Source organism: Podarcis bocagei (genome assembly GCF_964188305.1).
Source record: "Podarcis bocagei genome assembly, chromosome: Z".
NCBI classification, from domain to species: Eukaryota; Metazoa; Chordata; class Lepidosauria; order Squamata; family Lacertidae; genus Podarcis; species Podarcis bocagei.
The window spans coordinates 15,199,797-15,222,211 of NC_138140.1; the positions used below are offsets into that span (position 1 = coordinate 15,199,797).

The 22,415-nt window shown below is 44.3% G+C and overlaps 1 protein-coding gene across 4 annotated transcripts in view; it reads right to left on the reverse strand.

Moving 5' to 3' along the window:
* Nucleotides 1-22,415, reverse strand: part of MED27 (mediator complex subunit 27) — a 202,457-nt gene that overhangs the window by 179,370 nt on the left and 672 nt on the right. For all 4 annotated transcript variants that reach the window (XR_014004073.1, XM_081179241.1, XM_081179243.1 and 1 more), the window contains exon 2: nt 20,667-20,811. Coding sequence is in view for 3 of the 4 variants with exons in the window: in XM_081179241.1 (XP_081035367.1) it covers nt 20,667-20,811 (145 nt within the window). In the remaining variant the exon portion in view is untranslated. The remainder of the gene's footprint in view (nt 1-20,666; nt 20,812-22,415) is intronic.

Sequence of the window (22,415 nt, forward strand, 5' to 3'; positions counted from 1 at the left end):
AGTGGTACTGAATAGAACTGTGTCTAAAAAACTGGGCTTCTACTCACTCTGGCCAATAAAGCACATTTTCCTCTAATTTAAATAAATAAACAAAAGCACATCCTTCTTACTATCTCTCAGCAACAGGCGAGCAAAGCAGCAATGGAGAACAGGATGCTGGACTAGATGGGTCAATGGCCTGATCCATCAGGCTACCGTATATGCTCAGAGATGCTGGAATGAAATCATGGCTAAATCTCGCAAGACGAAAAGAATCCGTTCTGTGATTCTCTTCGTCTAGCGGTTTTTTCGTCTTGCAAAGCAAGCCCATTGACGGATTAGCGCTATTAGCGGCTTTTAGCATCTTATCAGATCAGCTGATAAGCGGCTTAGTGGCTTAGAAAAAGGGGGGAGGGGAAAAACCCGCAGGAACTCGCAAGACATTGTCGTCTTGCGAAGCAAGCCCATAGGAGATTCGTTTTGCGAAGCACCTCCAAAACGGAAAACTCTTTCGTCTAGCGAGTTTTCCGTCTTGCGAGGCATTCGTCTTGCGGGGCACCACTGTATTCTAGTGACACTGCCATGGGGAGCCCAGTGATAGATGGTGTCAGGGTGTAAAATCTCTCCACAGTCAGAAAAGTTTCGTGTTTAAAGCACATGAAACTGTCACAATTTGGCCCTAAGCCTTGAGAGATCCTATAAAGTGATTTGCTCAAAATGACAGATTAGCCTTAAAAATAAATCACACTACGCAATCTGCCAACTAACCCCAAAATGGCAAAAACAAAAGTTTATATAATTTCTCTGAAATTCTAGAAATGCAACCTTCCACTAGGGAGTGAAAAATGGCGTGCGCACACACGCGCACACACACACACACATAGAAAATAAAACACGGAGCCGTAAGGCAGGCCAAAATTACAATCTCAACATGACAACAGCATTGTAACTCCTAAACAGAATCCAACTGAAAGCATATGGATAGGGCAAATGAATATTAGTATAATATGTAGCTTGTTTTGAAGCAATATTTCTTCTTATTCTTGATAGATGATGGGTAGACAGACATACAGACAGGGGGAAAGAGACTAAGACGGGCTACAGAAGAGATATGAAATCGTTCTATCACGTCGTTCTTCTACTGAAGTTCATCTCAGACACAACAGCTTCCCCCACACTCACTCTGGAGTTGGAAAGCTGGCAGCTTCCATATATTTCATACAGTAAAAAGTTAGCATAGCAAAACAAATCCCAGTTAATGTCATGATTGGCGGGGGAAGCTTTAATAGATAAATAGCAGTCATTTCAAACTGAATTAGGCTCCGAGTGAAAAGAAGCTGTCAAATACATTATACACATAAAATAAATATACATTTTTGGGGGGGAAATCATAGTGGTTGGCCAAAAATAAACAAAGCAACCACATTAATATTTTAGACACTGACAGCACCACAGTCTTCTGTATTTTACAGGATTTTACAGATTTATTGGTTTCAGTTTTAAGGCTGAGTTTTGTTTTATTTTATCTGTGTTAACCTAAAACAAAGAGCCTCTTATTGGCAATTACCTCCCACACACCTAGCCTCAGAGTGACAGTTTAGGATACATGCTGGAAAGACCTACTTCAGGGAGTAGGATTGACTAGTGATGTACTGTGAGTATATATGTTCATTAGTAGAAATCCTTCAGCTGAAGCCCAGTCTTCAGACAGGTATTAAGCAGGAGTTCTATCATTAAGCCCCAACTGTCTATATAAACATGCATGCTATGATCTGAGCTTTTACACTGTACTCAGCAGGAACACAGCTCTGCTCCTTAATAAATTAGTGAAAAGAGACATAGTAGTACTTTCTCACCTTTATGGAAATAAACCTTTTCAAAAACCAAACTGTGCATGCTATTCTCTACTTTTTTTTTTTAGGTGGTACTATTTAAAAAACAGAATAACAATACATATAGGTGACACAGCTCTTCAAAACTCTTAGCTGTAGGATCCCACACACCTTTCTACCAGCCCACTCCTCCTGGTACAAGTTTTCACTGCCTTCCACTACACTTAAGCAACAAATCAGTACAGTGGTGCCCCGCAAGACGAATGCCTCGCAAGACGGAAAACCCGCTACACGAAAGGGTTCTCCGTTTTGGAGGTGCTTCGCAAAACGAATCTCCTATGGGCTTGCTTCGCAAGACGACAATGTCTTGCCAGTTCCTGCTGGTTTTTTTCCTTCCCCCCCTTTTTCTAAGCCGCTAAGCCGCTTATCAGCTGATCTGATCAGCAGATAAGCCGCTAAAAGCCGCTAATAGCGCTAATCCGTCAATGGGCTTGCTTCGCAAGACGAAAAAACTGCTAGACGAAGAGAATCACAGAACGGTTTCTTTTCGTCTTGCGAGGCACCACTGTACCAATGTTAATTGCAGTCAAGGCTAACCAGAACTGCCATTTGAGGCAGCAGCTCATGAAACAGCACTACACTACACTACACTACACTACAGTGGTACCCCGCAAGACGAATGCCTCGCAAGACGGAAAACCCGCAAGACGAAAGGGTTTTCTGTTTTGGAGGCGCTTCGCAAGATGAATTTCCCTATGGGCTTGCATCGCAAGACGAAAGCCCATAGGGAAATGCTGGCGGTCGGGAGCAAAGACTTTCGCCCACAGCCGGCCTTCAGAAGAGGACCTCTTCTGAAGGCCGGCGGAGGGCAAAAGTCTTTGCTCCCCCCCCCGCCTGCCTTCCCCCCACCTGCCCCGGGCGATCTTAAAATGCTGGCGGGCGGGAGTGAAGCGTTCGCTGCCGACCCCCAGCATTTTAAAATCTCCAAGGGACAGCAGAGAAGTCTCTGTCCCGGGGAGATTTTAAAATGCTGGGGGTCGGGAGCTGCCGACCCCCAGCATTTTAAAATCTCCCCCTGTCCCGGGGAGATTTTAAAATGCTGGGGGTCGGGAGCAAAGCGCTGCCGACCCCCAGCATTTTAAAATCTCCCCGTGTCCCGGGAAGGTTTTAAAATGCTGGGGGTCGGGAGCGAAGCGCTGCCGACCCCCAGCATTTTAAAATCTCCCCGTGTCCCGGGAAGGTTTTAAAATGCTGGGGGTCGGCAGCCCGACCCCCAGCATTTTAAAATCTTCCCGGGACACGGGGAGATTTTAAAATGCTGTTCCGAAGGGGGGGTGGGGACACCTGCCCCAGCCGCCCCACTTCGGAAAGCTGTTCCGAAGTGGGGAGGGGGGGTGGGGACACCTGCCCCAGCCGCCCCACTTCGGAAAGCTGTTCCGAAGTGGGGCGGGGGGGCGGGGACACCTGCCCCCGCCGCCCCACTTCGGAAAGCTGTTCCGAAGTGGGGCGGGGGGGCGGGGACACCTGCCCCCGCCGCCCCACTTCGGAAAGCTGTTCCGAAGTGGGGAGGGGGGGCGGGGACACCTGCCCCAGCCGCCCCACTTCGGAAAGCTGTTCCGAAGTGGGGAGGGGGGGCGGGGACACCTGCCCCAGCCGCCCCACTTCGGAAAGCTGTTCCGAAGTGGGGCGGGGGGGCGGGGACACCTGCCCCAGCCGCCCCACTTCGGAAAGCTGTTCCGAAGTGGGGAGGGGGGGCGGGGACACCTGCCCCCGCCGCCCCACTTCGGAAAGCTGTTCCGAAGTGGGGAGGGGGGAGGGGACACCTGCCCCCGCCGCCCCACTTCGGAAAGCTGTTCCGAAGTGAGGAGGGGGGGTGGGGACACCTGCCCCAGCCGCCCCACTTCGGAAAGCTGTTCCGAAGTGGGGAGGGGGGGTGGGGACACCTGCCCCAGCCGCCCCACTTCGGAAAGCTGTTCCGAAGTCGGGAGGGGGGGTGGGGACACCTGCCCCCGCCGCCCCACTTCGGAAAGCTGTTCCGAAGTGGGGAGGGGGGGTGGGGACACCTGCCCCAGCCGCCCCACTTCGGAAAGCTGTTCCGAAGTGGGGCGGGGGGCGGGAACACCTTCTGAAGGCGGGCAGGGGGCGAAAGTCTTTGTCCCCCCTGCCTGCCTTCCCAGGGGCTTTTAAATCGCCCCGGACAGCGGAGAAGTCCTCCGCTGTCCGGGGCTATTTTAAAATGCCGCCCGCCAGCATTTTAAGATCGCCCCGGACAGCGGAGAAGTCCTCCGCTGTCCCAGGGTTTTTTAAAATGCTGGGGGTGGGAAGAAAAGCCCTTGTCCCCCCCCCCCAGCCTTCAGAAGAGGTCCGGGGGCAGACTGTCCCCGGACCTGGTCCGAAGGCGGTTTCCCTAGGAACGCATTAATTGATTTTCAATGCATTCCTATGGGAAACCGTGCATCGCAAGACGAAAAAACCGCAAGACGAAGAGACTTGCGGAACGAATTAATTTCGTCTTGCGAGGCACCACTGTACAGCATGCTCCAGATTTCTCAAATGCACAAGTCAAGGATTACATCAGAATCACTGCCAACAATTGCTAAGTCCTTGGCTAACATTAATCCACATTTCCTCTTAGCCAACAGCTAAAGAGTAAGGCCACATAAAGCTTCCTCCAAAGTACTCTTCAATCTAGATGAAATCTGGGAAACATTTAGCTCTCCAGATGTTGCTGAATCTCATCATCCCTGGCCACGTTTTCTAGAGCTGATGGGAACTGTAGTTCAGCAATATTTGGAGGGCCTAAGGTTCCCCATACCTGGCCTAGATGGACTTTCGTTTCTTCTTATATTCTTATTAAGAAGACAAGGTGTTACAGCTGGTTGGTCCATCCAGCCTTAATCTTTCTAGTGATGCTGGAAGCTGCTTTCCAAGGTCTCAGGCAAGGTCTTTCCCAGATCTGCCCCAGTATTATGGTTTTCCAGAAGCTTTTTGAACCACCCTACATTAATTGGTATCCAATTCAGTATGTTTGATTTTTGCCATGTTAATTTTATAGCTTATCCAAGATATAAAAAATATAGATATAAAAAATAGAAGGTTTTTTACCAATTCCCAAAAGTTGTCAGAAATGAAATACCGTATTTTTCGCCCCATAGGGCACACTGGCCCATAGGGCGCACCTAGTTTTTTGGAGGGGAAAATAAAGAGGAAAAAAATATCCCCCCCTGGCATGGAGCTGGGGCGGGGGAAGCCCGAGCTTCCCCTGACCCCAGCCCCCAGAACAGGCTGCTATCCGCAAGCCTAGGGAGCCCGGCGGGAAGTCGCGCCAGTCTCCCCAGGCTTGCGGAGAGCTGCCCGAAGCCTAAAGAGCAAGAGGGGTCGGTGCGCACCGACCCCTCTCACTCTCCAGGCTTCAGCGAAAGCCTGTATTCGCCCCATAGGACGCACACACATTTCCCCTTCATTTTTGGAGGGGGAAAAGTGCATCCTATAGGGCGAAAAATACGGTATTTGGGAGTTGGGAAGGAGATTGTTTTAAATCCTATTCAAACAAATGGTAAACTCTTTTTGTAAATTATTTTTATTAAAATATTTTAAGGCATGGCAACTCAGTAGCATAAACACTTCTCTTATACTGTTAAAAATTCAAGGTGCTGAAAACAAAGTAGACTAATTTTAGCAAACTGAAGGAGACGTGTTTGTTTTTTTAATTACAAAAATACACATGCTTCTCAAGGAGAATTCACATGGGAGAGGGAGCAGAATAACAATTCTGAAACTGCCCAATTTTGCTGGTATTATATCTGTTCATTGTTTTAATACTTTTATAAAATGAAAATTTTTCTTCCTTTTATCATGGAGAATTTTCCACTGAAGCTCTTTGAGATGCAGCGACTTGAATAAGAGATTTTGCATTCAGTGCATATGCTTCCTCGCAGCACTACCGCCAGCAGGGGAATTTGTACAAGAGAGGGGCTAGGGAAAAGAAAGAATACAGTTCTGTGGTTTCTTCCCAATCTTAACACAGTTAAGAGACACTGGAGCATTGCATCCATAATGTTCCACTGTTTCAAGTACAACATGAAACTGCCTCAGGGCTAGAAGAAGGGCCATACCTCAATAGCAAAGCATCTGCTTTGCATGCAGAAGGTCCCATGGCCTATCACTGGCATCTCCCTTGGGGCTGGGAAAGAATCCCTGCCTACAACCCTGGAGAATCTCTGGCAGTCAATATAGGCAATACTGAGCTAAATGGACCAGCTGCCTGACTCAGCACAGGGCTACTTTCAAACATTAAAATGATTTGTGGTTGTCACTTTCTGAGGTGCACCAATATTTGGCAATGCTGCAACATGAGCAATGCCAGTTCTCACTTCCCTTAATTAGGCAAAATTGGATTCTAATATATCCCCAAAGTGCTATAAATCACTAACACCTTGTCAGTTCTTGGTGAGATTGAAAGTGTTACGGCACCTTTATTTTCTAGCGGGCACCTTGTTTGTCTCCCATAAGGAACGAGATCCTATTTGTTAACAGAAGGCTTCTGTTCAACTTTATTTAAACTTTCATTCTATTATACATTGGTCTCAACATCTGTCTGTGTTTAATTTTTTTAAAATAAATATATAACATATATTTCTGTATTTAAATTATATATTCAATCAAATATATTCATTGTGTATATTAAATAATGTTAAATATATTACAAACACTTTAATTTACAATATGGAAATTTAATTCAATGTGCAGGCCATGGGTTCTGTGGTAAAAACTCTTGTGGCCCACTTGGTCTGACAGGTTGGATTGCCCTGTGAGTAAACACTCTTAAAAGGATAAGAAGAAAAAAAGATCACTCATTAAAACTGTTTTACAGCAAAACCCATTCCAAATACCTTTGGAACTTCCTTTCTAGGAGGACAACCTATAGCTTCATCACTCTGGGTCTTTAAACAAAACAAAACCCTACTGATGACGTATTTATCAAGTTTGCATTAGGCTGAATTATTCTCTACTTGGAAAAAAAAGGTTAACTTTAGCTTTTCTTTTCATAAGTGTTCAAGCTCAAATTTATCCAGAACTATGATTCTGCCTTCCTCTCGGGCTTTTATTTCAATCTGAATATCAGTAGGTCATCTATAGTCATACTACACTGAAAAGAATCCCTAAATCAGAAGTGGGGGCAGGAGGCAGGGCAGCTGATAATGTAGGCATCTCTACCCTACACTGTTGCCCTGACGTTCTCCCTCACACACTGCAGAACATCTTCCAAGAGCAACTCAGCTTTTGTGCAGGACTGTGAATGAGAGAGAGAGAGAGAGAGGGAGGGAGAATATTGTGGTTTTTAAGGTATCCCCCCCACACACACACAACAATTATCCTCAGGCTAAAATTCTTTGGTCATCTAACTTCAGAAATGCTAATATTGAAGTAAAGGCTGTGCTGCCAAGCAGCAGGAGCCACAGCAAAAACACTGTCATAGAAGCCTCCCTGCCATCACTTAGGAGGCTGAACCTTACAAGGCAGAACTGACAAAGCCAGCAGGATCCTGCATACCTAAGGAAAGCACCAGGATAATTTGGTTCCACAAAAGTATCCCATCTGCAGGGGCACAAAAGCATCTACTGTGCTACAACAATGGCCCCTATAAACCATAATATATTAACACACACACTCAAAGATGGTATGAAACCATTAATGGCAAAATTGGCCTCAAGGAAGACAAGGTATTTGTTGTGTGTAAGGACTGCCATTAACTCACCTCCTTTGTACCTGAACAGTGCAACACAGGTGGCTCACTCAGTCAGATCCCAGAATACATGTTTAACAATAAATAACCAAGTCTTTCATTTTCTTTTTCCTTGGTATAAGCACAGCCACAGATGTTTATAGAGCAATCTACATGTCCCAATTAAATGCATGCTTTCAATAGTTATCAGCCAATGTCAAAGCCCTCTTTGTTCTGCAAAGCCCAGAGACAAGAGCCTCAGTTAAGGGGTTTTTTTCATTGTCATAGGTAGTCTCCTGCTGGAAATTTCTTATTATAAATGTGCCACCCTGCTGAGCAGAACCCTACAGGAATTAGCTCTTTGCAATTTCCTACAATACCTACTGTGCATCTCAACCCTTTCAAGTACAGAGATTTTCCCCCATTTGTCTAATCTCACTCTTTTGTTTTACATTGTTTAGGCAAGGAATATTTTGCATTGTTTAGTTGACTGGCATGGAACATCTTTAAAAAAAATAAAATCCTAAGATTGTCAGCTACAATGCAAATGAAACAGGTGTGAAAGGGATTGTGGATTTCAACTACTTCTACAAGGGCACATGTGAACCAGTGAATGCCAGTTCTAAAATGGGCTCATCTGATTAAGCATCTTCACATCACTGAAAGATCTACACCTAATTGTGGGGCTTCTATTCGGCACTACAAATGAGCAGTTTTCAGTCAGTGCTATTAATAGTGTATAGGAGCTTGGTTCTAACAAGCTTGGTTCTTGTCAACCACAGTAACTTTACCTAATGTTCTGATTACATTTACAGAATAATTGAAGGTTTTCCTAAACCACAGAAAACTACGACAAAACTAGTCACAGAAGCTACCCAAATCCTGTTTCCATTATTCTCTGACAGTAGATTGAAGATTAATGTTGTCAAATCAAAACTCTCAAATGCGACGGTTTATACATGTGCAGTTGTTACAACTGCTCTCCCTCTCACTGTTTATGTCGATTTTAATGACCATATGCCAACTTATACAAAAATTGTTCCAGTGACACACAGTGGGGGTTTTTTGTAGGAGAACAGTTAGGGCCAGGACCGGGGGGGGGGGGGAATGCACACGTGACGCTGCGACATCCTGACATCACACACATCCTGAAAGAGGCGCCAGGGTTCTGATGGATGCTGGAGCCCTCCTGCCTCCTTTGCAAATCTGGGCGGGCTTTGGGGAGGTGATGGGAGGGCTCTTGGACCCATCAGAGCATTGCGCCTCCCTCCCTAAGCCAGGCAGAAGCTTTGTGGGCTTTAAGAAGGAGAGCCAGGAAAACATTTAGGGGACTAGCCTAGTCCCCTTAGTCCACTGATCACACACCACTCAATTATACAAATAAAACATATGATTATTTAAATATAGATTCTGGACACGCTAAAGCTTGTGCTTTTTGAAACAGGCAGACAAGCAAAATAAGTTTCAATATCTTGAACTAATGGCATATCAACTTGTTAATTTGTTTATTGCTTAATAAAGGTAAAGGGACCCCTGACCACTAGGTCCAGTCGTGGCTGACTCTGGGGTTGCAGCGCTCATCTCGCTTTATTGGCCAAGGGAGCCGGTGTAGAGCTTCCGGGTCATGTGGCCAGCATGACTAAGCCACTTCTGGCGAACCAGAGCACTGCACGGAAACGCCGTTTACCTTCCCGCCGGAGCGGTACCTATTTATCTACTTGGACTTTGATGTGCTTTCGAACTGCTAGGTTGGCAGGAGTAGGGACCGAGCGACGGGAGCTCACCCCGTCATGGGGATTCAAACCGCCGACCTTCTGATCGGCAAGTCCTAGGCTCTGTGATTTAACCTACAGCGCCACCCGCGTCCCTTATTGCTTAATACTGATCAATAAAAAATACTGTTTGCCTGTAACCTGCAAGAGAAAAATTCCTGGGGGAAAACACTGAATGTATTTATTTGCCAGAAGAAAGAAACATTCTTAGGGCTGGAGGAAAGATTTCTTCATTCCATTTGATCACCCAATTTTCCAGTAGCCCTCTGGTTGGGCAGCAATGAGCTTAAGACTCTCCTGGAGAAGATGACTTGAGCCAACTGGGGATATTTGGGAACAGATATTTTTAGGATGTTGCAAACTGCTTAGAGATTTTCTTTGAAAAAATGAAGCAACACATAAATTATATAAAATAAATAAAAATAAGGGAAAGTTATAAGGATCTCAAAGAGAGGCAAAGTTCTTACAGCAGGGCCCCTTCATAACTAGTTCTCTTGGAACCTTTGCATTTTCAATGAAGTGTGAGGACCTCTACGTCCGTTCCTTTGACTCAAGTCTAGAAAACAGGGTAACAGTCCTCTGCGCAAAGCAACGACTGAATATGATGCTTCGTTTACTTACTGAAGCCAGTTTAGATATGTCAAGATCCTAGATTATAAATCCTGATAGCTTTCCCACTCTGATCCTAATCAAAAATGAAAATCAGAGTAGCAACATCTATTTCAAAAGCAATATCTCATTCCCAAGAGGGATCATAATGACCAAATACTTGTCAAGATTCTTCACACATGCATCATTGCTCTAATGAAGTAAATAAAAAATGCTTCCCTTAATTGTATGAATGAAATCTCTCTGCAAAAAACTGGATACCTGAAGTAACAATATAAGAAATGTTATAGAGAAATTTTGTAGAGTAAATCTTGTGGCTTGGGTAAAATGCAGTTCTCTGAGACCATTAACATATTTCAATTTCACTTGTCATACCAAAGCAAATTAGAAATGTTTGAATACAATTAGAAATTATCTATTAAATTCACATGGAATTATGGCTTATTACAAGACAAAAAAAGTTCACCTCAACACTGTTCTTGGACTCTTACGGTTAACAATTAATGACACTTTATTGCTGTTAAACTCAATATCCGTGTCTGATCAATACCAAGCTACCAAAGCAGTCTAACAAGTCTGAAACTCCCCTACAAGTACCTATTGATTTTTTTTAAGGCATGCAACAAAATGACCTACACAAATAACTGAGAATGAAACAGATAATTTAATAAACTAGAGAAAGTACAATGTTATTTCCCTTGGCTTCAATGTCAGAAAATCATAACTCATTATTGGTAGTTAGCACTCTTTTAAGGAGGGGGTTCTATATACAAAGGTGTGACTGCACAATAGTTCTGGTTGCCACATCTCGAAAGGATATCATAGGGCTACAAAATGTTCAGAAAAAGCAGTCAAACTGATGAGACTGGAACTGCTCCGCAATGAAAAAAGGGTACAGTATTGGGGGCTTTTTCATTCAGGGAAAAGGCACACAAGAGGAGATATGTAAGAGATGAATAAAACTGCATTGTGTGGAGAAAGTGGTCAGAGAAAAGTTATTCTCCCTCTCTCAATACCCATCAAATAAAGCTGAATGTTTAAAGAATGAGAAGACACATAAGGAAGTACTTTCACACACAGCAAATTGTTAAACCTATGGAGCTCACTACCAAAAGATGTAGTCATGGCCACTAATTGGATGATTTTAAAAGAGAATTAGAGGATAAGGCTATCAATGGCTACCAGTCATGACTGGCAAACTTCAGTGGGTTGCATCCAAATAAGTTTATCTCAGAGTTGACACAATTAAATTAATGGCATTAAGTCAATTGTGTCCATTGTTTTAAAGGATGTAATCTGAATAGGACTAACATTGGATACAGCCCAGTATTAGGACTAGTATGCTTCCAAAGACAAGTTGCTGGAAAACACGTGGGGAGAGTGTTGTTGTGTTCAGGTCCTGCTTGCAGACTTCCCTTTGGGCCATCTGGTTGCCCAGTATGAGGACAAAAAGTTGGATCAGATGGGCCACTGGCCTGGCCCAGCACAGCTCTTCTTATGTTATGTTCTTACACCCTATGATACACTGGCATCACTTTGAAAGAGGTACTCTACCCCTCCCTGAGTAGCCAGTTGCTTTAGGGCACCTGCAAAGCCCAGCACAACACAAGGAACAAGACCGCATAAATCAGCAACATAACAAAGCCCTAATCCAAAATGTGTGAACCACCCAATTAGATATGATGACCTCAACAGGCAAAATGAAGTATGCAGTCTGCTGGAGGTTTACTTTTATCCATATATTTTCAATGCGTATTGAGATTTTTTTCAATTTAAATTGTATTTTTTGGTTTTTCAAAAGAAACTTATTACAAACATACAAAAACACAAATCACATACATTTCTAATAGATATATATTTGACTCCCCCTCCCTTTTGTGGTTTCTTCTGAATTTAAATTTTCATACAGAATTTTCAACATTACTCCATCTTTAATTATTCTTTAGTTTCTCATAATAATCTGTTTAACTGCTTGTTTTACATTAATCCAGCTAATGAACTTATTTGCATATACTGAGAAAATGTTTTATTTAAGATTGCTTTGTCTTTTTAGCTCAATTCCTTGTACTACCCTTGTGCTATTCATCCCTCCCCTTTTTAGTTCACATAATTCAACTGTCTAAAAATCTTTGGCCAAGAACCTTATGTACCACACTTTCAATGGTTCTCTAAAATGCATTTTTGAAAAGTGATCAGAAGATTGTTTCCCCTTCTCCAAAAAAATCAAACAAGAAGCACTTTGCAGCATGCAAATATTGCAGCAAAACAGGGCATAATTTGGGCTCAGCTCTAGCTGTAAGAGCAGTCTGGGATGGGAAATTCCTTTACTAAGACCAATGGGATGACACATCTGCATTAGCAGATGGCAGGGTCAACAGCCCTGCAAAGATTAACAGAAAAGGTGTCAAAAAGATGTGCCATTTTAGAGTAAAGATTATCAAACTACCTATTTAAGATAGGTGTCCTACTAAAAGAGTTCTCACAAAGCTTTGCTACTGCAGAATCCATGGGAACATCTTAACAGGCACAGCCTCAGGCATGCACTGGGGCTAGGACATACAAGTGACACGTCAAGGGCAAAGTGTGCATGAATATACAAGTAACAATAAAGGAAAGCAGCAAGTGAGAACAGTGTTTAATCTAACCTCAAGGTACATAGAAATAATGTGTTGCTAAGGTGGCTAAGGGGGACGCGGGTGGCGCTGTGGGTAAAAGCCTCAGCGCCTAGGGCTTGCCGATCGAAAGGTCGGCGGTTCAAATCCCCGCGGCGGGGTGCGCTCCCGCTGCTCGGTCCCAGCGCCTGCCAACCTAGCAGTTCGAAAGCACCCCCGGGTGCAAGTAGATAAATAGGTACCGCTTACCAGCGGGAAGGTAAACGGCGTTCCGTGTGCTGCGCTGGCTCGCCAGATGCAGCTTTGTCACGCTGGCCACGTGACCCGGAAGTGTCTGCGGACAGCGCTGGCCCACGGCCTATAGAGTGAGATGGGCGCACAAACCCCAGAGTCTGTCAAGACTGGCCCGTTCGGGCAGGGGTACCTTTACCTTTAAGGTGGCATTAAGGGACGCTGGTGGCGCTGTGGGTTAAACCACAGAGCCTAGGACTTGCCGATCAGAAGGTCAGCAGTTCGAATCTCTGCGACGGGGTGAGCTCCCATTGCTCGGTCCCTGCTCCTGCCAACCTAGCAGTTCGAAAGCATGTCAAAGTGCAAGTAGATAAATACCGTATTTTTCGCCCTATAGGACGCACTTTCCCCCCCTCCAATAATGAAGGGGAAAGGTGTGTGCGTCCTATGGGGCGAATGCAGGCTTTCGCTGAAGCCTGGAGAGCGAGAGGGGTCGGTGCGCACTGACCCCTCTCGCTCTCCAGGCTTCAGGAAGCTACCCGCAAGCTTTGGGAGCCCAGTGTGACTTCCCGCCGGGCTCCCAAGACTTGCAGACAGCAGCCTGCAGCCCAAAACCCGGAGAGCGCAGCGGAGCGCACCCCGGGCTTCGGGCAGCTCTCCGCAAGCCTTGGGAGCCCGGTGCGACTTCCCGCCGGGCTCCCAAGCCTTGCGGACAGCAACCTGCAGCCCGAAACCCGGGGCGCGCAGCAGAGCGCGCCCCGGGCTTTGGGCAGATATCCACAAGCCTGGGGAGCCCGGCGGCAGTTCCCGCCAGGCTCCTAAGGCTTGCAGATAGCAGCCTGTTCTGGGGGCTGGGGGGGGGAATAAAAAAAATTCTTTATTTCTCCCCCCCCCCAAAAAAAAACTAGGTGCGCCCTATGGGCCGGTGCGCCCTGTAGGGCGAAAAATACAGTAGCTCCGGCGGGAAGGTAAACGGCGTTTCCGTGCGCTGCTGTGGTTCGCCAGAAGCGGCTTAGTTATGCTGGCCACATGACCCGGAAGCTGTACGCTGGCTCCCTCGGCCAATAAAGCGAGATGAGCGCCGCCACCCCAGAGTCGGCCACGACTGGACCTAATGGTCAGGGGTCCCTTTACCTTTACGGTGGCACTCCCTAATACATCTCATGTAGACACACCAAAGTTCACCCTACAACAGAGCACAACAAGGCCATCATAGAATCATCTCTATTCACTAAAAATGTCTCTAAACTGGATGCTGAGAAAGCAGTGAAGTTTGCCATGCAGAACTGAGGTGGGGGTGGGGGTGGAGTCTAATCTGAATTTCAGCTGCTTACCTGCCAAAAAGTTCACCACTGGACAATCTATTTTAGTGAACTGCACTAGAATAAAAAAGTTTAACTATTTAAGCCCTCAAACAGCCACCCCTACTAATTCAGCCTCAATTAATAAAATGGTGTGACTCGAGAATTCAGCTGCAAATGTGTTAGTTCAGACAGATTTTTTCACCCATTTCAACACCACAGAGCATAAGCTTTTGACACCAGTGTTTTCCTACAGTGAATCCTCACATGCATTTAATTAATATTAGTCCCATGTATACATAACAAAGTGCATTCTTTGATGCCACCTACGATTTTAGAAGTTTTTATTAAAAGCACACTGCAAATGATTACTTGAAGACTCTACTAAACGTTTTTAGAAAAAGAATACACATTTTTATTTCAAACCACAAAGGCAAGTGAAAACACTGCACCTAAAACTTTGGTGATGTCAAATGGACGGCACGTGATCAGTCCTGCTCTACAATGAAAATGGCCCACGGGGGTTAAGAGAGGTTAGGATCTGGCCTACTAGTAGGAGACAAAAAATCCTACCCCTGGTTGAGTCTTACATTTACAAGCTGACACACACACAGGCTGGCACACTCTCCTCTGCTTCTTGGCACAGTTCATACAGTAGATATCAAAAGCATTCACTATTAAACCGAGTGGTGTTCCGTTACATGCATACTTGAGAGAAACCACCCAGAAGACTTGGGTTATTGGGTGGCATAGAAAAGCAACAGGAAAAACAAAAACAAATTATGCTTAATCTAAACAAGCCTGTATCAAACTACAGTTTAACAATCTTGACTTGTTCAACCAAGCAGAGTTTAAAATTGAACGAACCAGTGTTTTCAAGTTCACATGTTACAGGGAACTCTGATTAGTTTAAAAGCAGGTATTTCCAATCTTCTTGCAGTCTCCACCTTTAAATGGATAATGGGGTAGTATGTTCACTTAGGCTCATTCATACAACATGTCCAAATCAGGCCCCTGCCTCTTTATCTGTTATCTTTATAAGAACTTTAGCTCTTGAATTTACTAAAATACACAGAAGATTAGAGATGGTGTGGCATCTTAACTTGGCTTCTCTTTTTAAAAACACACACACACAAAAATAGATTTAAAGATGTAATTCATGTTTCCATATGCTCTTTGACAGGCAATTAGCCCACTTAAGTGTTTAACTAACAAAGCAAACACCGTATGGTTACACCCCTTTCCCCAACCCTTTTCATTTAACATTTGCTCATACACACAAACACCCTCTATTTCTGTTGTCCATCTGTTTGCAAGTGACATAAAGCTGGGCTGGGGGTTCCCTTGCAACCAACATAGTCAAAGTTGCATGCCACAACAGAAGAATTAGCTTTATCATATACCAACTGAATCAAGTCTATTGGTCCACCTGCTGCACTTTTCAGTTTCCCACTCTATTTCAATCAATTTTCTCCTCTCCTCTCCCAGCCACTTTCTCTTCATCTGTCATTCAGCCCATTAGCCCATCAAGTTCAGTATTGGCTTGCAGTGGCTGGAACCAGCTCTCCAAGGTACTGAGCAAGAATCTTTCCCAGCCCTACTGGGAGATGCTACAGATTGGACCGCCCCTGTGCAAGCAAACTAGGTGCTGTAGTACTGAGCTATGCCCCTTCCCCACTGGATTCAATGGGTTTTACAGTCAGGTTAAGCGTAAATACCGCAATGACAACTGCTCCCCATATAAACCAACAGGGACCCAGCGATCATCCTCTGAGGTCCTTCTTCATGTGCCTCCTCCATGAGAAGTGCAGAGAGTGGCAACAAGAGAATGTTCCTTTTCTGGAGTGGCTCCCCATTTGTGGAGTGCTCTTCCCAGGGAGACTCACCTTGTGTCTTCATTACATATCTTTAGGCACCAGGTAAAAACATTTCTCTTTCTCTTTTTAAATATAACTTTACTGAATAATACAATCAAATGTCCAGATATATCTGCAAAAAACACAATTGTTTACATATATGTCAAACATTAACTATGAAAAAAGATAGAAAATAAGAGAAAGGGGGGGGAAAGAAAAGAAAAGAAAGAAAAAAGAGAAAGAAATACTGGTTTTCATAAACAGTAAACAGAATTACTGTTTATGAAAACGTTTCTCTATAACCAAGCCTCTGATTAACCTTCTATGGTCTTTTAAAAATGTTTGTGAGAAGGGGGGAGGAGTTATTGGTTTGTTTATATTTTATTATGTACTTTTGTGTTCTCATTTTGCTTTTTTAAGGTTGTGAACCACCCTGTGAACTTGAGATGAAGGATGGCATACAAATATAATAAATAATCATAATCAGACTATTTATATATCACAAGCTCAACAAGGAAGGCCCTTCTAATAATTTGGTTTCGTCTGCAGTTCTCTATCTACTTACTTGACTGTAAGATAAGTCACATTGAATTTAACAGCCCTTATTCTTTTTTAGCCTGTTTTAAGTTTCGTGTTAGGAACATAGATAAATGAAGAATGAAACTGAAGCCACAAGAACCAGTATGTTGCACACATTTTTTTGTGAAGAGAAAACACCAATTCACACCTACTGTACATAGCTACATTTCAAATGTAGTTGTTCAAAAATATATTAGAGGTCTGTCCAAAAGTTTGTTTATGAGCAAGAGGCATTATTCCGCTCCTCTGATGAGCTCCAAACACTAACAATGGATTCTAGTCCCCAAGGAATGCGTATTCTGACTTCAGCCCCCTAACTGTCCCATTCTGTTGCCTCATTTCTCAACCACCACTACACATCAAACATTTGATCATCAACTTTGCAATGGGATGGGAGGGTGCATTGGTCCAATGATGTGTAATATCCAAGCACACAGCAGTCAACAAAAATCCAATCCAATCTTTAATTGGACATATTTTTGAGCAGATGAGTGTACAGGATTCTATTAATAGGGAGTAAATTCATGAGTTGAAAAATGCTGAAATATCCACATTCTTTTACCCCCCCTTTTTTTTACTCCTGCCCTTAAGTCCACATTTTATCCTAGCTCAGCGATGTGTTTTATGTGTACAGTTAACGCATGAGCAATCTGGGCAGAGAAGGAAAGGAAGCTGTCCTGGGCTCTCAGCTCATCAAATATACAACACACCAGCCACAAAGGGGTCAAAAATTAAAAATTAAATGCAGAGAGGCAAAAAGTACTTCCATGCATCACAGCAACTAAATGCTCTCCCCTTCCAAATGACAGCAAAGAGTCAGACCAAAAACCCACTCCAGTGACTCCATATGTTCTTATTTAAAAACAGCTGCTAAGAGTGGGCAAAACCAATCCAACTAAATCAGTTTTGCATACATGCAAGAGTAAAACGTTGTCTCATGTTACTGCATCATAAAACAAGCAGGAAGTGAAAGAGATGGCCAGAGAAATTATTCTGAAGGAGCAAAGAGTTACAGGTGACAAGCCCTCTTGTTAGAACAGACAACTGAAGCATCAATACCAGCTGATGTAAACAATGGAGTTGAGAACAAATTACTGAATTCAAAACGAAGTGGTGATTAAAGGGCAACTGCTGAGTGAGTATTTAAGTGCTTTGAAACCAGTTTATCACAAAAAGATAAAAAGGCATAAAGTGCTTAAACCACATTCTGAAGGCAATTATAGAGCACAAAATTAAAATAAAACTATACTTCCGCGTGCAGATGCAAAGGTGAGAGAGGACCTTGAGGTTTAGAGGCGTTCCCAAAGAGGCAGAGGAGCTTATTGATGAAAGAATCATTAAGGAGTTAGCCAAATGGTTAGAGCTTCAAGAAGACGAAATAATTAAAGGCACAGAGAAAATATTCAGAGTGAAATCAGATGTTGCTAAAGCAAACAAATGGCCTGGAAACTGTTTGATATCTTTCAACTCAAGTCAAATTAGAGATAAAATTTTGCAAACCAGTAATAAAAGAAGACTCAGAATTGGGGAGAAAGACATTATCCTAAAGGAGATTCCTTCACACCTGTTGAGAGGGAGAGACAACCATACACTTCTGGCTGAAGCATTGAAGGAAAACTTCATTGTTTATAGGTGGGAGTTTCTGGAGGGAATCTCCTTCTTTAAAGGGGAAAGGCGGAGGTGTGTGACAAGCAGACAAAGCTGCTTGAGTCCTGCTTGAGGGTTTGCCACAGGGATCTGGGTGCCCACTTTGAGAACATGATGCTGGACTAGTGGGCCATCAGCCTGATCCAGCAAGGTCTCCTTATATTTTTATGTGTGTAAGGATTACCCTAATATCACTTTTTTGAGGGTGACTACACAGGATACAAAGGTTCTGAGTAAAGAGGAATGCCCCTTGATGCCAAAAAGATTGCCCACCCTACTATAACAATCATTGTCCAATGGTGGGTTTGTCCAATACTAAGCAGGTATTTTCATCGATGAGAAACAGAGAAACCAGCTGCTATCATGTATATTGGATAAAAATGTAAAATATATAGGGAAGTTATTCAACTAAGTTTTACTTAGAGCAGAGCCACTGAAATTAATTAGCACGCCTAAGTTAAAAAGGTAACGGTAAAGGAACCCCTGACAGTTAAGTCCAGTCGCGAACGACTCTGGGGTTGCGGCACTCATCTCGCTTTACTGGCCAAGGGAGCCGGCGTTTGTCCGCAGACAGTTTTTCCAGGTCATGTGGCCAGCATGACTAAGCTGCTTCTGGCAAAACCAGAGCAGTGAACGGAAACACCGTTTACCTTCCCACTGGAGCGGTACCTATTTATCTACTTGCACTTTGACGTGCTTTTAAATAGTATATGCCTAAATTAGGTCTATTCATTTCAATGGGTCTACTATGAGTAAAACTTAGTTAAATAACATTCCACACAATGCTAAAGTAGAGGGAAACACAGTTTAAGCCTAGCCATAATATGGTCTGTTGATACAGCCATCACCAGACAAGAATTATGTACTGTAACAGCTACCATATTGACAAAATGTTGTTGTTGTTGTCTGTAAGACACCTGGAGTCCTGTCAGGGGGAAAGGTGGTTATAAATAAATAAATAATTCAACATGTGATTAGATTTCAAGGTATTTTCCCAACAGTTTGAAGCATGATTCTCCTCCAGTGTTACAAGCTCCACCTTCAGTTTGATACGACTTTTGTAGGTATTACAGTGGTACCTCGCAAGACGAACGCCTCGCAAGACAGAAAACCCGCTAGACGAAAGGGTTTTCCGTTTTGGAGGCGCTTCGCAAGACGAATTTCCCTATGGGCTTGCTTCGCAAGACGACAGCCCATAGGGAAATATCCGGGACAGCGGGGAAGCGCAGCGCGTCTTCCCCACTGTCCTCGGACCTCCTCCGAAGCCGGGCGGTGGGGCGGGAACGCCTCCTCCCGCCGCCGCCGGGCTTCGGAACGATGCTCCGAAGCCAGGCGGCAGGGAGGGAACACCCACCCCCGCCGCCCGGCTTCGGAACGGTGCTCCGAAGCCGGGCAGTGGGGAGGGAACACCCGCCCCCGCCGCCCGGCTTGGGAACTCTGCTCCGAAGCCGGGCGGCGGGGCGGGAACACCTTCTGAAGGCGGGCGGGGGGCAAAAGTCTTTGCTCCCCCCTGCCTGCCTGTCCCGGAGGGCTTTTGAAGGCAGGCGGGGGGAGCAAAGACTTTCGCCCCCCGCCCGCCTTCAGAAGAGGTCCAGGAACTCTTCTGAAGGCGGGCGGGGGGCAAAAGTCTTTGTCCCCCCTGACTGCCTTCCCAGGGGCTTTTAAATCGCCCCGGACAGCGGAGAAGTCCTCCGCTGTCCCGGGGCGATTTTAAAATGCCGCCCGCCAGCATTTTAAGATCGCCCGGACAGGGGAGAAGTCCTCCGCTGTCCAGGGGTTTTTTAAAATGCTGGGGGTGGGAAGAAAAGCCCTTGTCCCCAGCCTTCAGAAGAGGTCCGGGGACAGACTGTCCCCGGACCTGGTCTGAAGGCGGTTTCCCTAGGAACGCATTAATTGATTTTCAATGCATTCCTATGGGAAACTGTGCATCGCAAGACGAAAAACTCGCAAGACAAAGAGACTTGCGGAACGAATTAATTTCGTCTTGCGAGGCACCGCTGTATATAGATATTATATAGTATTTTCTTGTACAATTCTAAAAGTTTAAAACCCTGTTGAACTCATTAGAACAAGCAAAGTTTTGTATTATACAAATCAATCATGCATTTTATTTAAACATGTATACAGTTTAAAACATGAATGTCACCAGAGAGATAACTCCAATCAATTCTTAGAAGATGTCAAGGACTGAAAAAGCACCTCCTTATGCTTTTGGATGAGCTTTTTAAACACTTACGAGTAGAAGAGGTGCACACAAATTTGTTGAGGATGGAGGATACAATTTTGCTTAACCTATCCCCATCATCAGCTTCTGTTAGCAGCCTCTTAAAACAAGGACAGGGTATAGATATAGCTGCCATAGTATCATTTCTCTTGCACCATAGCACAGTAAGCTGCTTCTCTCTGCATCAAAGCAAGAGGCAGCTGAGATAGCAAAGCTGCAACAGCCAAGAATTTCAAACCCCTCTATATAACATAACTTTGACTAGAAATTAACATTAATACACTTCTTTTATTTCTTACCTTATTTGACCATTTATAAGCCTGAAGCAGCTGGCTGTAGAGGGGTGTTTTGTCCTGAACAGGATCTAAACTCAACAATCCACTATTGTGGAGAGGATGGTTCTCCGATGGCTTGCCTACAAGATTACTTAGCCGTTCCAGTTCACTAAAATAAAATGAAAAGCCATTAAATTATGGTATTTAACACAGAATATTTTGTTAACTCTTATGTGGTTTTGTCATATTTTACTACACAGTAGTAGCATAAGCAGGGCAGCTTCATTCACTGGGCTTCTCAACATTGCACATCACTGCTGGGTACCAAGAGTAAGAGGGGGAAGGGGAAGGCACTGGGACGCTCATTGTAGGTGCAGTGGCGGGAGCATCGGATATGTTTGTTTATAATTATATTTTAGGAATGATTTGTGTTCTTATGTAGCTGCACTGTTTTATACTTTATGGATGTCCCATGCTCATATTATAAAGTAGTTGTGGTTTGTGTTCTAAATCAAGCACTTCTAGGAATTGTTTCTTTTTGTTTTCCAATGTATTTCTCATTAATAAAAAATATGGTGTGGAACAAGCAATTTTTTGTTATGAAAGTTTGTCCCAGAGAAAAAAGTTTGAGGATCAGTGTCATAATGCATCACCAGTAAAAAGAAACAAACTGGGAAGTTATAGGTGTTGGGAAAGACTCTGAGCCCGAGACCCTGGAGAACCACTCTTTTGCAACTGGTGTACAGGTCCCTTGACCAGGTCACATACCCTCACCCAAGCTATCTCAAAACTGTCAGATTAACAGGAGACAAATATAGGATCCCCAAATGTGCATTTGGACCCTGCGTCTAAAAAGTTTGAAGACTTTCAGTACAGACAGGGGAGCAAGGTAGATGCATTCTCCAGCTCTCTTTATACTTCATACCCTCAGTGTTTTCGCCTGGTTGGAATGCATTGTGGAAAGAAGAAAAGAAAATCTATAAAAAATTATTTACAAAAAAAGAGAAATGTGTTCCTGAACTAAGTTGATGCCTCCTGCTTTTGTGGATGGAGAATAGGGAGATGGTTTGAGAAAGTAACCTACTGTGCAAAAGTAGCATTTATACCTGTTGCTCCACCCACTTTTGCCTCTAGCCACCCACCCACCACAGACATGTGGCCCTCAGAAGGCTGCCTAGCAGGGAATGTGGCATTTCATTACACTTCTGGTTAGCATCCTCTTTCTTTCCCATTAACCTATCTTTTTTCAGTTTTTGCCCCTGGGTCTGCTGGTCATTCCCCAGCACCTGACAGCAACAGCAACACACCAACCTCTTAACACAACACATCCAACAATTAACAACCATCCTCCCTTCTAGCTTGCCCCAAACCATATAGCATCCAGAAGATAGACCTCCTCTAGATCTAGAGGTTTCACTGTTTTGCTGTGCAGAGCATGGCATCTCCAGTTAACAACAGCATTGCTGTGGCTTGTCCAAACAGCACAGAATTCAGAAGGGAGATGGTCCCAGAACCTGTATGTTTCCAGAACACTGTGCAGCTGTGGCAAGCGTGGCATCTCCAACAACAAACCTTGCCCAAGACCACAAAGCTTTCAGAAAGTAGACCATCCCTGCTGTGGAAGTTCACCTGCATAGGTTTGGAGAGCATGGCATCTCCAAATATCAACCACTACCCTTTGTGGATTGCCTTAAACCAAGTTGTATTCAGAAGAAAGTATTGTCTCTGCACATGGAGGTTCCATTGCAAAACTGTAGACAGCATGGCATCTCC